We start from the raw sequence: 22,725 nt of genomic DNA on the forward strand, positions 1-22,725 counted from the left end.
TCAAGTTTATAATGACCTCGATCATATGATGTCTTTGGAAGATATCGACGATGCTTTAGCAACGATATGTATATATATAATTAATGATAGAAAAAAAAGAAACACATAAATTAAGCTAAAATAGTAGTAGATAATACATAGTACTATATATTAATTAGCATCTTAAAACTTTTAAACTTCATATTATAAGTAACACTAGTTCATCATCATTATTTGTATGTGGTGTCAAAACCATATAAAATTTGAACAACATGCAATTTACAGCGCTGATAAAATTTATATTAGAGGCTCTATATATATATACTCTATACTTCAGGACTTTGCATTGTATCACAAACCACTCAAACAATAAATATGGATATGTTATATGCTTATCTCTTCTCCCTCTTGTTTGTTGCAGTGTCATTCACAATTCATATGATCTTCTTCATGTCTAAGCCACATGTAGTTTCAGTGAAGCTCCCACCGGGCAGAAAAGGTTGGCCGGTTGTTGGTGAGAGTATCGAGTTTCTAGCAACTGGCTGGAAAGGTCACCCTGAAAAGTTCATCTTTGATCGCATGGATAAATTCTCAAATCATGTCTTTAGGACCTCTCTCATGCTAGAAGATACTGCGGTTTTTTGTGGGTCAGCTGGGAACAAGTTCTTGTTTTCTAATGAGAACAAACTTGTCCAAGCATGGTGGCCAGCTTCTGTTGACAAGATCTTCCCTTCTTCAAACCAAACATCAAAGATAGAAGCGATCAAGATGCGGAAAATGCTTCCAAATTTCTTCAAGCCTGGGGCGTTGCAACGATACGTCCCAGAAATTGACAAGGTCACACAAAAACATTTTGAAACATTTTGGGAAGGCAAGGACCAAATTGTGACCTATGAGTGCACAAAAAATTTCACTTTTTGGCTTGCATGCAAAATCTTTGTTAGTATTGATGATCCCGAACGGGTCAGGTTTTTATGTGGCCCGTTCGAGAGCATTGGGAAAGGGATTCTGTCAATCCCTATAGACCTTCCTGGAACATCGTTCCGGAAAGGTATTAATTCAGCTAAATTCATTAGAAAAGAACTCATTGCAATCATACAACAAAGAAAGACAGATTTAGCAACTGGGAAGGCTTCACATACACAAGATATATTGTCACACATGCTAGTGTATAAGGATGAAGATGGGAAATCCATGGAGGAATACGATATCGCAGACAAGATACTCGGATTGTTGATTGGTGGCCATGACACTGCAAGTTCTGCTTGTGCCTTTGTTGTTAAGTATCTTGCTGAGTTGCCTGAGATTTATGAGGGAGTCTACAAAGGTACTATCTATACTATATTATAAAAGAAATAGCCCCTTTTATAATAGTCCCTTTTATTTATAGAAGTGTTGAAAATATGTAATATTTTCACTTAGCACCTTTAAAATATTTCAACATACACTACCCCATAACATTAATGATTAATTTACATTACCAATCCTTTATTTTTTAATATATTTTCATTAACCATTTCCATCAATTATCCACACCACTCGACACCGTCTCCACCACCAACACTCGGCCCCCCACTACAACGGCATTGTCACGACCACCGCCGCATTGCGCGGGTAACGTGCTAGTTATATTTAATCCACAAACTCTTCTATGAAAGATTTGAATGGTAAAAAATATTTTATGAAAAAGGAAAGAAAATTTAATTAGTACAGTATATGAGAGTATTTACGTGTTCATATAAAAATACTACGTAATTTGGATCTTTAAAGTTAGTTTTCAACTTAACTTTTATTAATTAGTAAAAAACATCTTGATTTTGGATAAAAATAATAAGTCATAAATTCAAAAATTACATTTGAATCTTAATTTTTGAATTCAATTCAAAGACTAATCACAACTTTTTATAGGGTAAATTCCAGAAAATAGAAATGTATTTCTTTTTGTTTCAGGGTAAGTAATGTATTCTATATGATGATTATTCAACCTTTTGAAAAAATTTCTGATATAAGTAATATGGTAATTGGTTATATGGACTTGATCGCTCAAGTGGTAACTTTCAAAATTTATACCACTTTTGATAATAAGCTTTTCTAAAACATATGGTTATAGGTGATAAATTTCAATTATTGGTAACATATATATTGTGTGTTTCTGGTGTCAACAATAAAATTAGTGAATGTTCAAATCAATAAATAAACGTACATAGAAAAAAGTATCCAAATGAAAGTACATTGCTATATTATGACTTTTACAGTTTACTCGATCATCTTTAATTGATCGAACTTGGAAAACTTTTTACAAAGATATTCGTACATAAAAAGGGTCAGACTAAGTTTCGAACTCACAAATGTAATACTGTCGAGAATTAAAATTCGTGATATAATTATGTATGTATTTTGGAGTAACAAGAATTTTTATTATATCGTTATCATTAATTAGAAGGCATAAGTTATTACTGTTTTAATTACTGTCTGTTTAATAAATTTTTATATAGTTCTTGTCAGAAGGTAACATGTTACGTACATGATATTAATGATAAACACGCTAGCTTATTCCATGTTATTCGTTTTTCTTCTATCATTATATATAGTTTATTGTCATGATTATTACTTTACAAGTTCAAGTTCAAGTTCGTAAGCTTTTTAAACAGAAGTTTAATTATCTATAAATCAACTATATATTTATTAAGAGATTAAGATTATGACAATTTTGAATTTTTGATAGAACAAACCGAAATTGCAAAACTAAAAAAACCGGGAGAATTGTTGAACTGGGAGGATTTGTCGAAGATGAAATATTCTTGGAACGTGGCATGTGAAGTTCTTAGATTAGCTCCACCGTTGCAAGGTGCATTTAGAGAGGCTAATACTGATTTTATGTACAATGGCTATGTAATTCCAAAGGGTTGGAAGGTAAATTGACAAATTCTACTCTTAATTAAGTAATTAAGATATATAGCTAATTTACATTTTGCAATTGGACAAGGGCTGTATCACATGGGGCGAAGAGGGTTTGAAATTTAGATTTTGTTTTCTACTTTTAAATTTTTCGTGAATTTTTTAAATTTTTTAGACGCCTTTAACATCTTACTTCCTTTTAAATTTATTATTCGTTAATTTTTTAATTTTGCTCCCTCTAAAATTTTTTTACTGATACCATCTATACTAATGGATAAGTTAACTATTATTGTACTCTGACATTAAATTTCCTTTTGTAGTTATATTGGAGTGCAAACTCAACTCATAAGAACGCTGAGTTTTTTCCCGAACCACAAACCTTTGATCCATTAAGATTTGATGGCAAAGGTCCAGCACCATACACATTCGTACCGTTTGGAGGAGGGCCTCGTATGTGCCCTGGAAAAGAGTATGCGCGGATCGAAATACTAATGTTCATGCATCATCTCGTAAGAAAGTTTAAGTGGGAGAAAGTAATTCCAGATGAGAAACTTGTTGTCAATCCAATGCCTAACCCGGCCAACGGGCTTCCAATTCGCTTATATCCTCATCAGGTCTCAAGCACATGATAATATATATATATATATATATATCTATACTATATTAATAAACACACTACCCCTCTTCTTTTTCAACTCTCTACCTTTAAAATACCCAAATTACCCTAAATTTCAACACAATCTTAACCCACACATTAAATCTACCCAATATATCCCTAATTTATTTTACACTCATATATAGCAAAACTATCTATCTCCTTATTAATTAATTTAAATATTTCTACCTAATATCTATATAATATTTTTAATAACATTATATACAAAAGATACATATTTTAACCATAAAATAACTACACTACCATTTACGTCAATTACTTTTAGAGTGATAACCACATCGTTACCACCACCGCCACTAGCACCACCTGTTGCCGCCACCGCTATCGCATTGCGCGGGTACTCATCTCATCTCGAATTTAAAGGTTCAACAGGTTATAAAGGGATAGTTGGATCGATACGGATATGTATTTTATGTGTAATTTTATTTCATATTATTGATCCCCCTCGCTGTATTTCTTTTTCTTTGACAATATAAATTTCAACAGTTTCTTATTTAGATTATTGGTTTAAATTCTACATGAAATGATCATTCATTTTCAATGTTACCGTATATATTTGGAAATCTCAAAAAATTTTAAATTACGAGAACCAACTTTAACTTTTGATTCTAAATTCACAAAATTATAAGTATTCAGATCCGTCAATTCTTAAATGTAAAAAATTATATGAATGTATTTAAAATGCTGCAATTTTTTTTAACTGAGGTCACTCGATATATTTTTAATGACTTTTAAAATGTTTGATGAGGTCATAATTTAAATTTGTAATTATAAGGATATATTTTCTGACTACACATACACACTCATTTAAGGGCATTGGACCATTCGTTTGTAGTACATTATGTATGTAAGTCCAAGATCATTTTCAAGGACGTACGCTTAGCAATAAAAAAGAATATGTAATTTATTATGAATAAATATTAAGTGAATGTCTATATATGATAACTAGATATTTAAATTGTATTAAGAGATTTGTTTATTGGAGAAGACTTTTTCTTTGTATTTATATAAATATATGTATTGGTGATATTAATAATAGAATTTTCTTGTGTTCTTTATTATACTATTTCTTTAATTTTACAACTCATGAGTCTTTCAAAAATTTAAAAAAAAAAAACGGCCGAACAAAGTTTTTGATGCATTCGGTCTTTTTGAAACATCTTATCAGTTTCATGATTTTCGCTTGATTAAACAAAGAATTTATTTATATATAACTAAAGGCATAAAGATAATTTTTCGATTCGAGTAATATTCGATTGTTCGGCCCATCAGTGAGAACACATTGATTGTTTTATATTCATTGTGGTTTTCATTCGCATAGTTATTTTTATACTTCGTATTTAAACTTTAATTTAATGATTGAAAATCATTCCTTTTTGCATAAAATTTTTTGTTTAAGTCTTGGAAAGTACAAATGAGAGATTGACTTGGGTATACTTATGTTCAAATCTGAGGAGGAAGGTTTACCCTTATTAATCGTCGTGCTTTCGGGCGGATTAGTAGTTCCCTCATCGGGTATTCAAAATAGGCATTTCTACTTTGAGGGAGCTCTCTAGCGCAAACTCGTTTAAGAAAACGTATGCTAGATCTCCCGCTATTAAATCGCGACACGAAACTTCCAACGAAATTCACCTTTAAAAAAAAAAGTTATTTTTATATTTTTGTATGTTCGTATTAATTAATGTTTGGCCAATTCGATTTTCTTTCTCTAATTATTTTTTAACAAATTTCATTAGTGTAAATAGACATGTCTTGGAAAATAGACATGTCTTGGAAGTGTGTAAGCTCATGTTTTATTTCAGTTGGAAATTGTGTGATTAAAGTAGACATTAGTTTTCCTAACATTAGGGGGAGAAGTTGTAATGGCCATACTCCTTTTAATTAAAAACGATTTTTTTTACTTCAGATGTAATCTCGCTGCCCTCGCCGAGATCAAAAGTCAGTGTGAAAACTTAAAGAACTCTTCAGACTTGATCTCGCTGAGGGGCATAACTGCCCTCGCCGAGATCAAAAGTCAGTGCTAAACCAAAACAACTGCAAAACCTAAATAAAATATCACTTTAACACTTCCGTTGCATCACAAAATCATATCATTTGACCTCCACAACTCAAATCAATTTACCAAACATTCAAAATGGACAAGTATTACACAACTTAACTTTCAAAAGCTTTGAATTCATCAAATGTACGTTTCATAACGAAACGGGTCATTAACCAAACCGAAAACCTAATTACTTCATCATGACATAATTATGAAATCCAATGACCCAAATTATGACCTATTTGTAGAAAATTACATATCAAACCATGTTTACCCAGAAGACTTGTATCAAGAGCCATGATAGTCAAAGGGATGATCAACCATATTTACCCAAGTCGCCAACCTTCAAAATCAATGATCTACAATCTTCAACCTTAGCTTCATCTGATCAATTCCTTTCCTTGCTACTACCACTACCTATAAAAAGGTCAAACAACTAAAATATAAGCAATGCTTAGTGAATGCATATACATATGATCATAATCAAGTTGCCAAATACTTCAAACATCATTTATAGCCTATCTTTTAATAGTCATTTCATTCATCACAATCATAAATATAAATCAACACAAACCACTTTTCTACATGGCCATGAGTTATGCTAGTAGGAGTTTACCCACCTACTAGTCTTTATCATACAGTTTCGCTAGTAGAAATTTACGCACCTACTAGCTCACATAATCAAATTGGCTAGTAGGAATTTACCCACATACTAGTCCTCATAATCAAAATCACATTATGCTAGTAGGACCTTACCCACCTACTAGCTTTCATTTATTAAATCAACATTTTGACTAGTAGGAATTTACCCACCTACTAGTCTTCATATTCAACAAACATATGGGTCATAGGAATTTACTCACCTATGACTTCTAATAACTAGAACATGATCATATGCATATAGACTCACCTTAAAGTTGGCTATTTGGCACTAAATGGCTATTAGGCTTAACAAGATGGTTTTCACCACCTACAAATAATGCAATATATATAATTATGAGTTCTATAAACTCACTTCTTTCACAAGCATCTAACTAATTTCACCATGAACTCTATCATTATGGTGTTTGGCTTCACAAAATCTTTCATCACAAATCTCATAGTCAATTTCATAATATAATTCTAGTCAAACGCCTAAAATACATTGTTTATTACTATGGAGTTTTACCATAAAAACTTCATTTTCATTAATCCCAAATTTTTCCTTTTTACTTTCCATTAGGGTTCATTTCAAAATCCCCAAAAAACAAAATTCCCAAATTCAATATTCAAGAACCCTAATTTTATAATTCAACCATTACGGATAATTCTTACCTCAAAGAAACAATAAAAGCAACTATAATTGAAAATCCTTCCTTTTCCCCTTATGAATTTCGGTCACTACCAAGCCAACACAAGCCCTCACTTTGCTTATTAATAACTTGAATTAGTTAGTTAAATTTAGGAGGATGAATTTCATATATCATTTTATGCAAATGGAAGATTGTGGAAGGATTAGAGGAAGACGGGTTTTTGAGAGAAAATAGCTAGTGAAATTGTGAATCAGCAACATCAAATGGCTGGACACTTCCCCCCTTTGCCACGTTTTCTTTTAATTTTAGTGGGTATTATACCCGCTAGTCACTAAGGTTCTAACTAAATTAAACCCTTATCTCAAAACAAAATACTAGGAAATTAATTAAATGTCAAAACTATGATAAAGATTAATTTTCTATTACCTTAAAATTTTGGGGTGTTACAGAATTTCCCAACATTAGGGAAAAATGGAAAGCATGTGAAATAAGTAGGAATGTATTATCAAAGATCCTCACATCGATGAATATTGAATTAAAGTTTGTGGAATAACTCATTTACTTGATTAGTAATTGTCTGCAATGTCAACTAACCAAAAAAGGCTAGCTGCTAATGCTCCTATTGGTAATTATGAGTCTACGCATATTTGAAAGTGGTAGAAAAGTCGATTCCAAATAAAAAGCCTTGAAAGAAAATGAGCATAAAATTAAGACGGTCAAACTAGACATGAAAGTTCTTGAGAAACCCTGGGTACCTGAAAATAATGAGATTTCAATGATTTGTGGACATGTCTAGAGACGTGTGGAATAAAAAATAAATAAAAACGACGACGAGATTGATTGAATATGATAGCGCTAAAAGTATGTAAAATGAGACCGTATTGATTATGTCGGGGTCCCACGAGATAACCAATTAGCCTTTAAGCAATTCGACACACAAACGTACATTTACGCTGTGATTGAAATGGGATGAGTTTTCGTATAAAATTCTATACTAGTTGATGATAAAACTATGTTAAAAACAACCCCTAATATGTATATTAAGTTAAGGTTATCAAATGAAAGTGTCATAAACTTGTTTTAGTTGATTTAAGAGTGTTTTTGTACAAAACTCGGAATTCGCTAAATAGCATTGACAAAAGTAACCTATTTTCTAAAAATTATAGTAAATGAACCGTTCATCGGATATTGACGAGGTCCCCTGAGATAACCAATTAGCCTTTAAGCAATTCGACTCACAAACGTACATTTACGCTGTTAGTGATTGAAATGGGATGAGTTTTGGTATAAAATTCTATACCAATTTGCATTAAAAAAAGAGGAGGTGAATACAGATAGATCAATATTAAATTCATTGGCGCGCCTATCTTTAGACTTTAATTAAGACGAGGGTTTAAAAGCCTGTGCTATGCACGCCGTGTTTGAAATATATTATATGCATGTATAATATTGTCGGTTTTTTAAATCCCTAATGAAACTTAATTGTGAGTCATTGATATAAAGGTATTGTTGCTGTATCCTGGCTCGGTTCTGTTCCCACCATATTTTTGCATGCATTTCTCCAAACTTGTCTCGGCTGTACATCAAATATGATAAACGATCATTTTAGTATAATATCTACGATATAGTAAACTACTAAAATGCAGAGGTTATCGCAAAATGCACGGCAGTGCACTATTTATCCGTTTTAAAAATAGATAAAAATACAATTTTTTTTGGTTAATCGTGTAATCAAAAGATTTGTTCTTGATTGATGCAATTCAGGAATTGAATCAAGTATGTGAAAAAGTGTGTTTTAGTGTGTGTATCGATGGAAAATAGGTATTAATGTAGAGAAAGATTTTATTGATATGAAAGCCTCACTTTACAAATGTGAAGGAATGAGTTATTTATACATGAAACTAATTAACATTAAAACCCCCTTCCACTAATGGAAAATTACAATCAACACCACTAAATTAATAAAGCCAACAATCTCCCCTTTGTGTTGAATTGTAAATTGTGCATCGTCTTCACTCTCTTAAACTTGGTGGGCCCTTTATGTTGAGGATCTTTGACGTTGAGTGACCTTGAACCTTTGAGTTGTTGGATCCTTAAACATTCTGTGTATACGAAGACTTGAGTTTCTTGTAACATGCGGAAGTTTGGTATAAATGCGGAAGCTTGGCTTGGCTTTGAGTGTGGATTTGGTATAAAAATGATTTGTCTTTTGCTCCCCCTCAAACACACAATTTTCTCAACAACAAACAATTAATCCAAAAATTGAATTTTCCTTTAAGCTCCCCCTCAAATTGTGCATAATCTACTGAGCAAACAATCAAACTGAGCATTGAGCTCTCCCTCTTTCTATATCTCACTAAATTAAGCTTTTCTCTGGCTTTTCTAACCTCTCAAATACTCAATTAAAATCCAGCTTTAACAAACGAACACACAAGAATAGATCATCTTCAACTTGACAACAAGTGCTCTTTCTTCCTGTCTTTCCTGTTTCATACTTACAATGAGCAGATTAAAGATTTACGAAAAGGATGAACAAAATGAAGAACAAGCAAGTTAAAGTAAGCAAAGACTACACTGAAGGTTCACGATCGAGAGAAGAATGTTTGTCCAGAAGAAACAAGTAAGTGATTCTGCAAAAGAATGGGTTTGAGATGGATTATGGTATTAAGTTAAATAAGGAAATGGGTTTTAGGAATTACAGTACTAAAACCGGTTTTCAAATCGAATAACAAATGTCGGTTTTCGAAATAAATAAGAAATACTAGCTTTAGAGTAAAAATTTTGGCAGAATCTCTTTTTGTGAAATGAAGAAGTAAAGAACTAATACCAGTTTTGGGGTAAATCAGGTATTTGATTTCACAGAACCAAAACCACACAACGTAAAGTCAAGAATGAGGTGAAAGCCGGTATTTAGTATGAAGGAGGAAAGCCGGTATACATATGGTAAACAGGAAAGCCGGTTTTTGTGTGTAAAAAGGAAAGCCGGTAAAGGAAAGTTTGAATACCGGTATTTGAACAGATATTCAAACGAAAGCAGCAACAGATGAAAGTTGGATGAAGAACATGGCAGCCGGAATCTCGCCGGAAAACTTAGAATTAAGATCTCGTCACCGATTCTTCGAATTAAGACTCAAAACCTACACCAGAATATCACTTGAGCATTGAGAAACACAAAAATGTTGACATTTTGGTAACAGTGAACACACACACATGCGTCGGCACACAAGTTGAAACAAAATTGGAAACTTAATTCACAACAAACATGAAAATTTACTCTGTAAACTTGAAATTGATTAATGATTCATGAAATTAAACACGAAAATAGGTAGGATGTGGCGCCATGGGCTCTGATACCAATTGTAATCAAAAGATTTGTTCTTGATTGATGCAATTTATGAATTAAATCAAGTGTGTGAAAAAGTGTGTTTTAGTGTGTGTATTGAGGGAAAATATGTATTAATGTAGAGAAAGATTTTATTGATATGAAAGCCTCACTTTACAAATGTGAAGGAAGGGGTTATTTATACATGAAACTAATTAACATTAAAACCCTCTTCCACTAATGGAAAATTACAATCAACACCACTAAATTAATAAAGCTAACAAATCGTAAATTTGAGGAAAATATGTGACAAAGGCTGGATGCATTTAACATCAAGTTTTAGCAGCTTGCAGCTAGTTTAATATGTATCCCCCCATTTGACCCGTTAATTTGTAGTTTGACCCGTTTGAGATAAAACAAAAACGATGTCAACTTATTCATAAGTGGTTTTCGCCAAGTCTGCTATATGTTTTAGACTTTAAGCTGCGTACCTGAATTGAACACGCCTAAGCCACGCCTATGCTCCCGTGTGTGACCAGGCAGTATTCACACTTGGCTCGTCCTGCTCAGTCCATTCATTTTCCAAATCGCATGCGTTGCTGAAATAAAGGTCTCCAGATTGATCAGCCTCTTGAGATGAACTACTTATTGAAGATGTTTCAGTTTTGGCAACACTAATGCTAGAGTGTTTAGGCTCTGAAGCAAGGTTGTGCTGGTCAGGAGAATCTGATGACGAATATCCCATTTTAGTTGGACGGTATAAGTTCCGAGGTGTGCGTTCTTTGCTAAGAAAAGTAGAAGATTATGCTACATTAAAAGGGTCGATTCATTCAAAAGGGTCAACTCAGTCATGTGTTATCTCTAGGTGGTCAATCGGGTTAACAAAGGGTGTTTGGCGTTTGGGTTCGCTAAACACAGGTGTGAGCAGTTTTCATTAAAACGTAAACGGCTCAAACTGGTCAAAAGTTGCCCGAAGTGTTTTTCTAGTGCACTTGCGTCATAGATATACATGCTTGAATCATAATTGACATACTATCTAATTATAAAAAAATTCAAAATTTTGACAACAAAGTGTTTGGGTCAACCCGGCCATCCTGTAGCATAATTACCTATGTTGATCAATGTTTTTTGCCCATTACTTGACGCACCTGATCCGTCATTTTGCCAATGCTACCTATGGTTACCATATAGTCTGCAAGAGTTGTATGAAAACTAATCTCATCTTCAGATCTTGGTTGAGATGGTAGTGGAACACCTTGCTTATTAAAGCACTGAACGTTGTACAACTCCATAATCTTTTCACAGTTTTCAGACCACCATCTTTGAGCTTGCCATTTATCAAACATCTTTCGACTAATAAGGCACACAAAGGTACCATTAAAATATACTCGTAATAGCATCATAATAGGTTGCATAGCCAGCTAATGTTCAACGATAACAAGTAACAGCTGGTATAAATGCCTTACGTCTAATGTTTGTGGTGTCAGCAAAGATATGAATTATATGTCACGTGATGCTCGACACTACAACAAACACATTACATATTTGAGTCTACACTACGCAATGGATAGAAACATTGGTAATACACAGTTACAGACCAAAAATGGTTAGACAATGCAATTATTTGGGGATCCTATCGAAAGGCTAACACTGCTACGCCTCAACGAAGCCAGATGCTTCCATCTAGCCACATCCCTTATCAATTTCAAAAAGTTACTAAAGCAGTAAAAGTCGATCATATTTAGCATATACCATAAAATAAGCATATAAACACTTGACAAGCAACCCCCGACATAATGCGTTATAAACCAAAACCAAACCGGGAACCAATTAAAAGGCATAATCTAAAACGATGAACATCTAATACTCATCAACGATAAGTCAATAACTTGATGACATATAGGGCATTGGTCAATCTTGATGGAGTATAATCACTCTATAAATACGTTTAAATAGCTATAACTCTTAATATACACACCCTTCATTTGATACTAACATGTAAACATCAATCAATTGCCAACTAATTTCTATTTTAACTGGTGGCCCGGCCCTATTCAACCTATACATTGTCAAAAAAAAATTAGCTTAATAAGGTGATTAAAAACTTAATGTGATTACCAAAAAGATTATGGTCCATGTAAAAAAGATTGGGCTCACAAAACATATGTATAGATGTCATTTTCTCTTACTTTGACTATTTTAAATTTTTTTTCCATACTTAAAATTAATAATCGTAGTAAAAAATAACACGCACATTTATCCAGATTGTAGTACCCGGGTTATTAAAATAAGGGGTCGTGAAGGTGCTCACATATGAACTACAACCTCAAGGCGATGTTACAGTTGATTTATTAAGCTAATGACGATGTATCATAACACAAAAGTTTCTAAAAAAGCTAGGAGATAAAGTGTTGGTACCATTTTGCTGATGATTTTGGCGTACTCTTTAGAGTTGCATAGTCAACATGGTAATGCCTGAACCTTATTGTGTACTCAAATAGCCACACCAAGTTGTCAAGCAATGACTAAGTAATGTAACCTCGAAGATATGCTCCTGCGCCTTTCCTGGTCGAATTGATATGCGAAGTAAATACATCATAAAGAAGATTTCCAAGTAAAGTTTTCATGCCAGTTTATTGAAGTTATATACACATTTTGTACAGTTTTAGTCCTTCTAGTTTCCAACTGTACAAAATGTGTATATAACTTCAATAGAGTTTGGTTGATACCATGCAAAATTCAGTAACAATAAAAACAAAAAATGAAAGAAAATATATAATTGAATCATTTTCAACAAAAGTTAAATGCTCGGCTAGCAGATTTATATTGAAAAGGTTTTATGAAGGTTGATATTTGTCTTGGGATACTATCGACATATCAAAGTTGTTATATATTAACAAAAATCATAAACGACTTAAATATATTTTTTTTTTCTTTTTTATGAAAATGATATTTTGTTTTCATTTCCTTTAAACAGTAAAAAAAAATCTATTGAAATAAAAGCTCATAAGACATTCATAAGAAAAAAAACTTGTAAAGACATAGAAGCTTTTAATTCGCTCATCTAAACCTAAACTCGATTTTTCTAATGGTATGACTATATAACTTAACCACTTGGTGATCAAGTGGTCAGTTGAGCCTCTTTTTAGAAAAATTAGCGAATGTTAGTTTACTTGGTGACCCGAGATCGATTATTCATTCAACGTGGTTTTTGGGTATTTACTTTTTGTGTATATGCATACTTGTTATCACTTTTATTTTGTACGAGTATGCAGTCTTCAAATTTCAACATATTGAGTCAGTGTAAAAGATCAATAGATCACATCATTCATTTATATATCAGTGACATGCACTAGCTATCTTTATATGCTACACAACAAGTCAACAACACAAGTAAAAAAAAAACCCATCAAATTAAATCGAAACTATGAACATTGTAAGTAGTGTCGGTCTTAACACATGCAATGTTCAGCAACGACCCCAAGCCACCCTGCAAATATAAAGAGTTCACATTTTGTTCCATTTTATAGCCATACTAGCCATCTTGTATTATAGATTTTCAAACTTACTCTTTGGCAATTTTCCAACTCTTCCATGGTCTCTAATGACCGCGGCTTAGTTCATTTTCTCAGTCATTTGGTTTTTCGGACAAGCCTTTAGATGGCGTCCGGTTATACGAAAAGTTTATTACACTGAAAACCTCCCAAAAGACCCTAATAAATTTCCGAAACTTGATGTGTTCATATGTACAGCTGATCCATCAAAGGAACCAACATTGGAGGTTATGAACACGGTTCTTTCGGTTATGGGACTTGATTATCCTATGGATAAGTTGAGTGTGTATTTGTCTGATGATGGTGGAGCTTCTTCAACCTTGTATGCTATGAAGGAAGCTTGTTCATTTGCTAAAATTTGGATACCTTTTTGCCGAAGATATGGGATCAAAAGTGTCTCACCCGAATGGTTTTTCTGTCCAATTGGTCATCATCATCAAGTCCTAATTAGCAGTAGTGATGAATTCCAAAAAGAAGAACAAAAGATGAAGGTAATAATTGATCGCCAAAACTTGTGTTTTTGTTTGCTTTGTAATTTTGTATCGAAATTCCAAATATTAGTTTTTCAAAAGATAATTAACTCATTAACTGGCCAAACTACTGTCAACGTCAAATCTCAAATTATTACTAATACATAACAAAATGGTATTTAAAATGCATATATTCACATGAGACCATATATACCAAAACAAAACCGAAACTTAAAAAGTTATACTTGTCCTGATATTATTCAACCTTGACAAAATATTATAAGAAAAAAAATAGTTGGAATGGCACTCAAGCTCATGACACAAATTTGGAAGTACTCGATCTCATGACACACAAATTTAAATAATCAAATACTACCACCGATTAGTACGAGAAATAAAAATTAATCGTATTTTAACAGTAAATAAAGACTTTCTTGCACCCCATAGTTATCTGACTCTTTATCTTTGACTTGATTTGAAACCAGATTTTTTATCTCGTGACTGAAAACATGACTGAAAACATGAGTTGGATTGACTTGTCCAACAAAACACGAATCATGTTACAACTCTGGAACAACGTCGAGTCATCATCCGACTAGCCTCGTTTATATTTTGTTTTGACTCGACTCGTATAAGTTGAATCATACAACGGTACAAGTTTGACAATTATGCTTGTACCTCTTTATTCCCGATTTAGTTTTTTTTTTGTTTTTTTCCTGATTATAGCTTGCAAGAAGTTTTAAGTGATATCCAGACTCAATGTAAGGTAATGCAAACTCACAGTCCAGAGTCAACTCAATCATTAGAGGGTGATATTTTACGACCCATTTTCTGATAATGACCCAAAATACTAGAAATGACTATGGAGCACCGACCATTTTTTATTATTACCAATTATTAATTTATTATCGTTACCGTTGCCATCAATGGGTTCTATTATAATTGAGATCAAAAAAGCTTAGGAAAATGCTAAATATAGCCCTACGTGCATAAAAAAACTTGTTCCTTCCATATAAAAGTCCGTTCCCTGATTTTCATGATAAATGTACAAACAATCTATACAACTTAAACACAACCCTAAAAGCTGTATTTAGCAAACCCCAAAACATTATAACAATTATAGTTTTTAGCTTGGTAGCTATTTTAATCATTTAATATAAAGATTTAAAAATTTCTCATTACCGATACCTTTGTTAAGAATAATCCTACCTAGCTTTATGTTCAAAGGAACGAACATAAAGCAAGAAGGTGAATATAGTTCATTAGTTTTTAGCTGTGTCTTATGCTGTATCTTGTTGCCTGGATAAAGCTTGATGGAAAGGCATTACATATTTACCTTTTTCATTAATTACGTGTGGTGATATACATTTTGAGTTTTCTAGCAAGTGATGAATTTGAAATCATTTGGTTATGATTGATGCGGAAATTAATTTTAAGAACTTTGGTGGTGGTTTCATGGTCTAATTCGAAGAAACAAGTGAGATATCGACATTTTATATTCTGTTCAGCAGCTTTGAGCATCGAATGCAATTCTGACAGAGACTTATTCCAACCTTGCATGTTATAGTTCATGACAAAGTTATCATACGACTTTGGTAGTGAAGCCAAAATGGTGTTCACAGCCAAAAGAGTCGGCATAGGAGTTCCAAGCTTTTCCAGCCTGTCAATGTAGCTTTTCATCTTCAAAGCATGAGAGCTCACTGACTGACCCTCCTCCATTTTGCATGTGTGAAGAAGCTTGTGAGTTTCATACAACTCTTGATTTTCCTGTTTCTGAAACATATTTTCCAGCTCAGTGATCATATCATATGCTGTGCGATCTTCCATTTCCTTCTGGAGTTCGGGAGTCATACTCGCAAGCATTATTAAAGCTATCTTCTCTTGCTCATCAAACAATTTTGAATAAGCATCTTGCTGAGCAATAGTATCTGTCTCGGCAGGAGGATCGGGCAAGGGTTCATCAATGGTTTTCACCTTCCCTTCATACTTGAGGACAATCCTCAAATTGCGATACCAGTCTAGAAAGTTAGTACCATTAAGTTTCTCCTTCTCCAGCAAATAACGGAGTGAATTTTGGTTTACGTTTTGATTGTTTGCCATCTACATTAAAAGTAAGGTTTATTTTAGTATTTTCGATATGAGAACTTTAATAAATTAACTACCCAAGTTTTAATATTATAAAACGATTAATTTATTAAAGTCTAAGATCCACATAGGGATTCCACAACTACATCTGTTGATCAGCTAGTAGTTATAGAGTCTATTGGTAGGTAGCGAGTACCAATTGCATTACAAGTGCAACTCTTAGATCTTTATGGGACCTCGAGATATGTGTAGTTCAACAAACTACTATTATCTACTGGCATGTTTATCCCATCCTTGCCTCGGATTCAGGTCTTACCGTGAACTCGATTAAGTCGTCCAATTTGTAAACTGTAGAAATTTAGCCTAGTCTCACTCAAAACTAAAAATCTACCTCGTGGCTACAATTTGATTAGGTCTTACCGTAACCAAAAAATAACGAGGAGTGTTCACAAGCTCATTGGATGGCATGACTTAAGTTTGAGGGGTATATTTTTTAAAAATTTGTGTTCATGAATATTTAATATGCCAACAATTCGTTTCACTATGTTAAAACTCATTTTAACCGTTTATTATATAGTTTCAAAAGAAAACTATTTGAAGTTTAACTTTTAAAATCATCAATTTTAAACTTTAAACTCATTTTATGTTTTTATTTAATGTTTCCATCAAAAACATTTTAGCATATTTTAATCAACAATTATATAAATAAAAAATATCCATGCATCAAACACTTATAGCTTAGTCCAAAGGAAAACTCCCACTTAATCCAAGAACTAAGTGAGATTTCGTGTAATAGCCCATTGTTTTTAACTTGATTCCAAGTCTATCTTTTAAGCCAAATTAAAAACCCTTTTTGTAAAATTTAATAACTACATTACTAAAAGTTATATATATGGCTTGTCCATCATTACAATGCATGAGTATAATGATAGATAAATTCAAATAAGCCATAATTAATAAATTCAAAATTTATAGAGGTGATTTATTTTTCGATCTTATTTGTGCGCCATGAGGTTAAATCTAAATCAATCAAGTTGATTCTAAAACCAAAAGGTTTTATTAAATACTAATATGCCACAAAGCTAGATCAAAAATAAAATCACATGACAACTAAAAGGTGTAAAAGTGGCTCTGATACCACTGTTGGAAAGATTAGCCCTCATGTGTACTTTAAAATTTATATATACGCAGCGGAAGACTAAAAATACATTAATGTATTTTTTATAAAACATGCACACGATTAACATTTCCTTCGGGATCCAATTACACCATGATAGTTGTCATAATAGATAGACTAGAAATTATACCTTTCAAGTAGGTAAATCTTGTGTGACAAAAACAATATTCAATAGTATGAATATCTCTACAGTTGATCCACACGAACACCTCAAACAATACCCGAAAGCTGCTAGACCTTAATCACCAAAGTTAAATATAAAATTACCAAAACATTTTTGGTTCCTTTTCTAGCCGTGAAACTAAGGAAGTTTTTCCTTTAGAATTTCATTATACAAGTATGAGACTAAAGAAAATATGTGTGTTTCAAAACTGATTTCTCTTGCTCCTTTTATAGGAGAGCTCGACCAAGCAAGTGGGGAGAACAAAATCCATAGCAAATCCAAAATAGATATCTTATCCATATTGAAATCTTAGGCTGATTTGTATGGCCCACTAAACAATCAGATACATTGAATCTTAGTTATCAAATCATTTTATTTATAAATTAATTTTGGTGATTATATATATATATACAATATACATATATCTGGGTATCTAAGTGTTCATTGTGTGTGACCCCGTAGGCTCGTATATAAGTGGTTGTATAATTTTGTGTTATGGCCTACACATTAATTCAACAGAAATTATTCATCTGGAGGTAGCATATGAAAATTTTAAAGAACTTGTCGAGAAAAGAACCAAAGGAGATTCTGCTGTAAACAATCGTCCATCACAAAAATTAATGTAACGAATATCGTGGAATATATGACTGCAGATTGTGCATGATAGTTCTGATCAAATGAATAAAGGAAATGAAGAACAGGATAAACTACTGTTTCTTGTTTACATGTCTCGTGAAACAAGACTGATGTGACTTAATATATACATATTTCCCACATGGTTTTTAGGTCGTTTTATGCACGTTTGTTGGTCATTTGCATGTATATTCGATGCTTTATGGTATGCGTGAGTAGTTTCAGGTACATGACATGTAAAACGGATGAAAATGGCTAAAAACGACTTTAGAAAGGATGAAATGATGTTCGTGGAAGTTACGGGTGAAGGACGTATGGAAAAAGGGTGTTAAAATGAAGAATTGATGAGTTTCAGAGCTTAACTCCCGTTAAACAAATCTTAACTGACGTTAAAAGGAATTTGGAGTTACACCTGCTCGCTAACTGGCGTTAGAACAACACTTAACTGCCATTAGTCACTAAAGGACTGATGGTGCAACAAAATTCTAATGGGTGTTAGAAAAAAGGACCAAAAGTGCACAGATTTGCTAGTTGACCCATGTAACGGCCGTTACACCTCCCTAACGGTCGTTAGTCGCTGCTTTTATATATATATATATCATCTTTAATTGTTTATGGACGGGAATTATTCACTTTTTAGCACTTCAAAACCCTAGAAACGCGAAGAACAAATTGGAAAGCTCTTGTAGGTCGATTTCTATCATCTATTTGTTCAAGAATATCAAATTCTATTCAAGGATTCATTATTTCTTTCCGAATTCATCAATACTATCGATACAATATGATTTCTTTTAATATTATTTGTGTTTCCTTGGTTATTATGAGTGGCTAAATCTTATTTGCACCCGCTTGGGTAGTGAACATGTCATAGGGTCGTTGTGAATGTTATTTGCAAACGATGAACAAGGTTTTTACGTTTAATCGAAGATCCATATTTATTTGAGTTTAAATATTGTTTTCCTCTTTTATGTTTATTGATTGATAATCGTAATTAGAAGTTCAGAAGAAATCTATGACATTGTCAATTGGTTTATGAAAAGGTTGATCGGTCTATAATTAGCCTAAAGTCGTTGGAGTTCGGAAGAAACTAACGATAAAGATTTTAAACAATTAAATTCATTTTGAATGTGTAAACACTTATGATAGAGGAATCTGATTAGGTGAATAAGCAGTTCGGAAGAAAGCTTTTATAGGTTAAATCGTAAAAATCAACTCAGGATCTTATGGCTTAATTGTTTTGAATAGAAATTAAACGCGGAAGCGATAACTATATTTGGAGTAATTAAAGTGTCAAGTATAACGGAAGTTCGTCTTGTCTATCTTTTGAGTCGTTCAACAAATGCAAGTAATGTTTAGACCCGATGATTGGCATGTGAGTTGATCCAAGTGGGTGTTCTTTTAAATTATTGTTCGAAATTCAACAACAAATATTCTCTTGCGATTAATCCTACGGGATTACTGACTTTTCTTACTAACTTTTGCAACGTGGCAATTCGGTCACAAATCTCCCTTTTAATCTGAATCACTTTATTGTAACATTTGCTTAATAAGTCCTTGTGTTCGACCTCGATTTACCAAGTCAACTATATTGCATACAAACGGGTTCACTGCCTGCAAGTGTGTAGTAGTCAGTAGCTAAGTATTTCGTGTTTATAAATTTAAGACTAGAAAATACACATCAAATAACATCTCGTCCTCATCATTTCAAGGCTGTAACTCTTAACGCACCTGTATTTTATTTTATTTTATTTATTTTTGAATGGAAAATGTCACTTGTTGGTGTTATATATCCCGACTTAGTAATTAAATATTTGAACCCAAAAACCTCCAATTTCACACATTTTATTTTTCTATAGAGTGACTTTCATTTGTGATCATACATTTAACATAGGCATTTTTGATACAGTACTTTCCAGTTTTATTTTACCTTACATTTAGTTTTCCACATTTTGCCTGTTTGCATTGCAGCTTCGGGTTTCAGGAATCCTGAGTGACGCTCAATACATTCTCGTATTGGACTGTGATATGTTTTGCAATGACCCTTTGTCTGCTAAACAAGCTAATGTGCTTTCGTCTTGATGCTAAACTCTCAAACTCACTTTCATTCGTTCAATTCCCACAAGTCTTTTATAATGTTAGCCAAAGGTAAACAACGTTAACGACACAAACACATGATAAACTTATCAGCATCTTTTAAGATGATGATTTTTTACTTGGATAACAGACAAAATATCAAGGTATGGATGGGTTAAGTGGCTCAGGCTGTCTTGGCACATGTTATTACTTGAAGAAAAAGACCTTATACCCTTCTCCTAATCAACAAGGTGACTGTTAATTACTTAAGTTAAATCTTAATTGTCTCTAATGTTTTGACATTAAGCATTGGCCCGTGTTTCTCATTATGTGTTTCAAATGACCATCTTGTGCATCCACATAAGGCTTTTGGTGTGTCCAGCTTGTTCATCACTTCTCTTGAGCCAACCAACAATGATGGGAGCAGTCAAGAAATTCGAATCACATCTTCGATATTAGAGGAGGCAAAAAAGCTAGCCTCGTGCTCCTACGAACAGAACACAAAATGGGGCAGAGAGGTACATTTCGTTTCATATGAAAATTCGATAAATAGTAATGTACTTTGACTTATGCTTGGCTAAGGATCAGGTCTTTATTAGGGCTCAAAATGAGTTTGGGATTCATAAACATACCATAATAAAATTACAATATAACTAAACGAAACTTTAAAACAGAAAGAAGAAGAAACAGAAATCTAGTGAGACCTGTATTCGACACAGTTTCCTTAAAAAACAGACTTTTCCTGTCTGATTGTTGAATGTGGAATATTGACAATGATTTCAAATGGTTTAATATTCAAAAATTATTGATGATACAAATGCTTCAAGTTAGTGTTATGTTCTATTTATTAGCTTATTATAGAGTCTTGATTATGAGGAAATTTTTTTCTTAATAATGACAGATTGGTTATTTCTATGAGTCGTTACTTGAGAGCACTTTCACTGGGTATATGTTGCACACTCGAGGATGGAGGTCTGCATATCTTTACCCAAACAGGCCATGTTTCTTAGGTTGCACCTCGATTGATATGAAGGACACGATGGTTAAGATGATTAAATGGGCGTCTGGGTTACTTCAAGTTTCCTGCTCAAAATTCAATCCTCTCGTGTATGGGTTACCAAGGATGGGACTTCTTCAAACCATGTGTTATGCATACTTCCTGCATATCACAATTATATAAAAAAAAAAGTGAGTATGGGGCTGTTATGCACCCAACTTGGGTGAAAAACTCCTCACATACCAATATTTTAATATTTTAAATAAATGCTTGGCCCCCCATGATTTTTATGGTTTAAAAAAAGGTATGTGAGGGGTTTTTCACCCACCTTAGGTGCCTAACAGCCTCATATTCCCTTCCCCCTTATATCAATTGCTGTGATGTTATATGGCATAGTGTCGCCATTTTGGCTTCTCATGGGGGTCCCTTTGTTTCCCACGGTATATACTCAAAATCTAGCAGAAAATTTTAGTCATTAAACTTATTTATTTAAAATGTCACGGTTGAGCACCAGCCTTACATGTTGTAAGTCTCGAGTTCGAGACATGGGAAAGACGTTTGAAGGAATATCACTATAAAGTCCTCCAGTGAAGCAAGTCTAAGTCCTGCAGAAGGGGTGGGGTTTTATCTCCGTGCCTTCGGGCGGTTTAGTTGGTAGTTTCTTCTCTTACTAGGTATTGAAGGTAAGGGGCCTCTCTAGCGTAATCCCGGTTAAAACAACGTAAAGCTACATCCCTTGTTGCGAGCAGATATCCACACCTTTCGTAAAAAAAAAAAAAGTCACTAAATAAGAATTTTTCATAAAAAAAGATGTCACTAAATTTGTCAGGTTTCAGATCCATGGTTTAAAGTATTTGCAATGGTGTATGTATCATCACTTTTGCAGCACTTATATGAAGCACTATCAATGGTGGCACAATAATGTCCTGGTGGTACGAACAACGGATGTATTTCATAACATCAAGTACTGCATTCCTGTTGGGTTGCTTGGATGCCGCCATGATGGTGCTTGGTTTTGGAAAACCTACCTTCCGATTATCCAACAAGGTTGTCGATAAGAAAAAACTCGGAAACTACGAGAAAGGGAAATTTGACTCAGGCGGTGCGGATATGCTCATGATACCTTTGACATGTATGGTTTTGTTGAACGTGGTATGTTTTCTAGTCGGAGTAAAGCGAGTTATTAGCCAAGGCAACCTTGGAGGATTATTTGTGCAGTCTTAATGTCGTCATTAGGTTTAGTGTTTAGTTATCCAATACTCAAGGGATTGGTAGCGAACAAATAGTTAGTTGGAAGATATGTATTGAAATAAGTTCTACAATCAATTATGTGTTATGACTTATGATTATTGTTTTTTAGGTATG

General features: G+C 33.3%; 1 protein-coding gene and 1 pseudogene across 1 annotated transcript; both read left to right on the forward strand.

Annotated features, from left to right (window-relative positions):
- Positions 1–354: 354 nt before the first annotated feature.
- Positions 355–3,506, forward strand: LOC122604278 (beta-amyrin 28-monooxygenase-like). The gene is made up of 3 exons (XM_043777166.1): positions 355–1,306; positions 2,705–2,892; positions 3,198–3,506. The coding sequence occupies exons 1-3, from the start codon at positions 355–357 to the stop codon at positions 3,504–3,506; spliced, it is 1,449 nt and encodes a 482-aa protein (XP_043633101.1).
- Positions 3,507–11,771: 8,265 nt separating this feature from the next.
- Positions 11,772–22,634, forward strand: LOC122604279 (annotated as a pseudogene).
- Positions 22,635–22,725: the final 91 nt, after the last annotated feature.

This window comes from Erigeron canadensis, chromosome 6 (genome assembly GCF_010389155.1).
Source record: "Erigeron canadensis isolate Cc75 chromosome 6, C_canadensis_v1, whole genome shotgun sequence".
Classification (NCBI taxonomy): Eukaryota; Viridiplantae; Streptophyta; class Magnoliopsida; order Asterales; family Asteraceae; genus Erigeron; species Erigeron canadensis.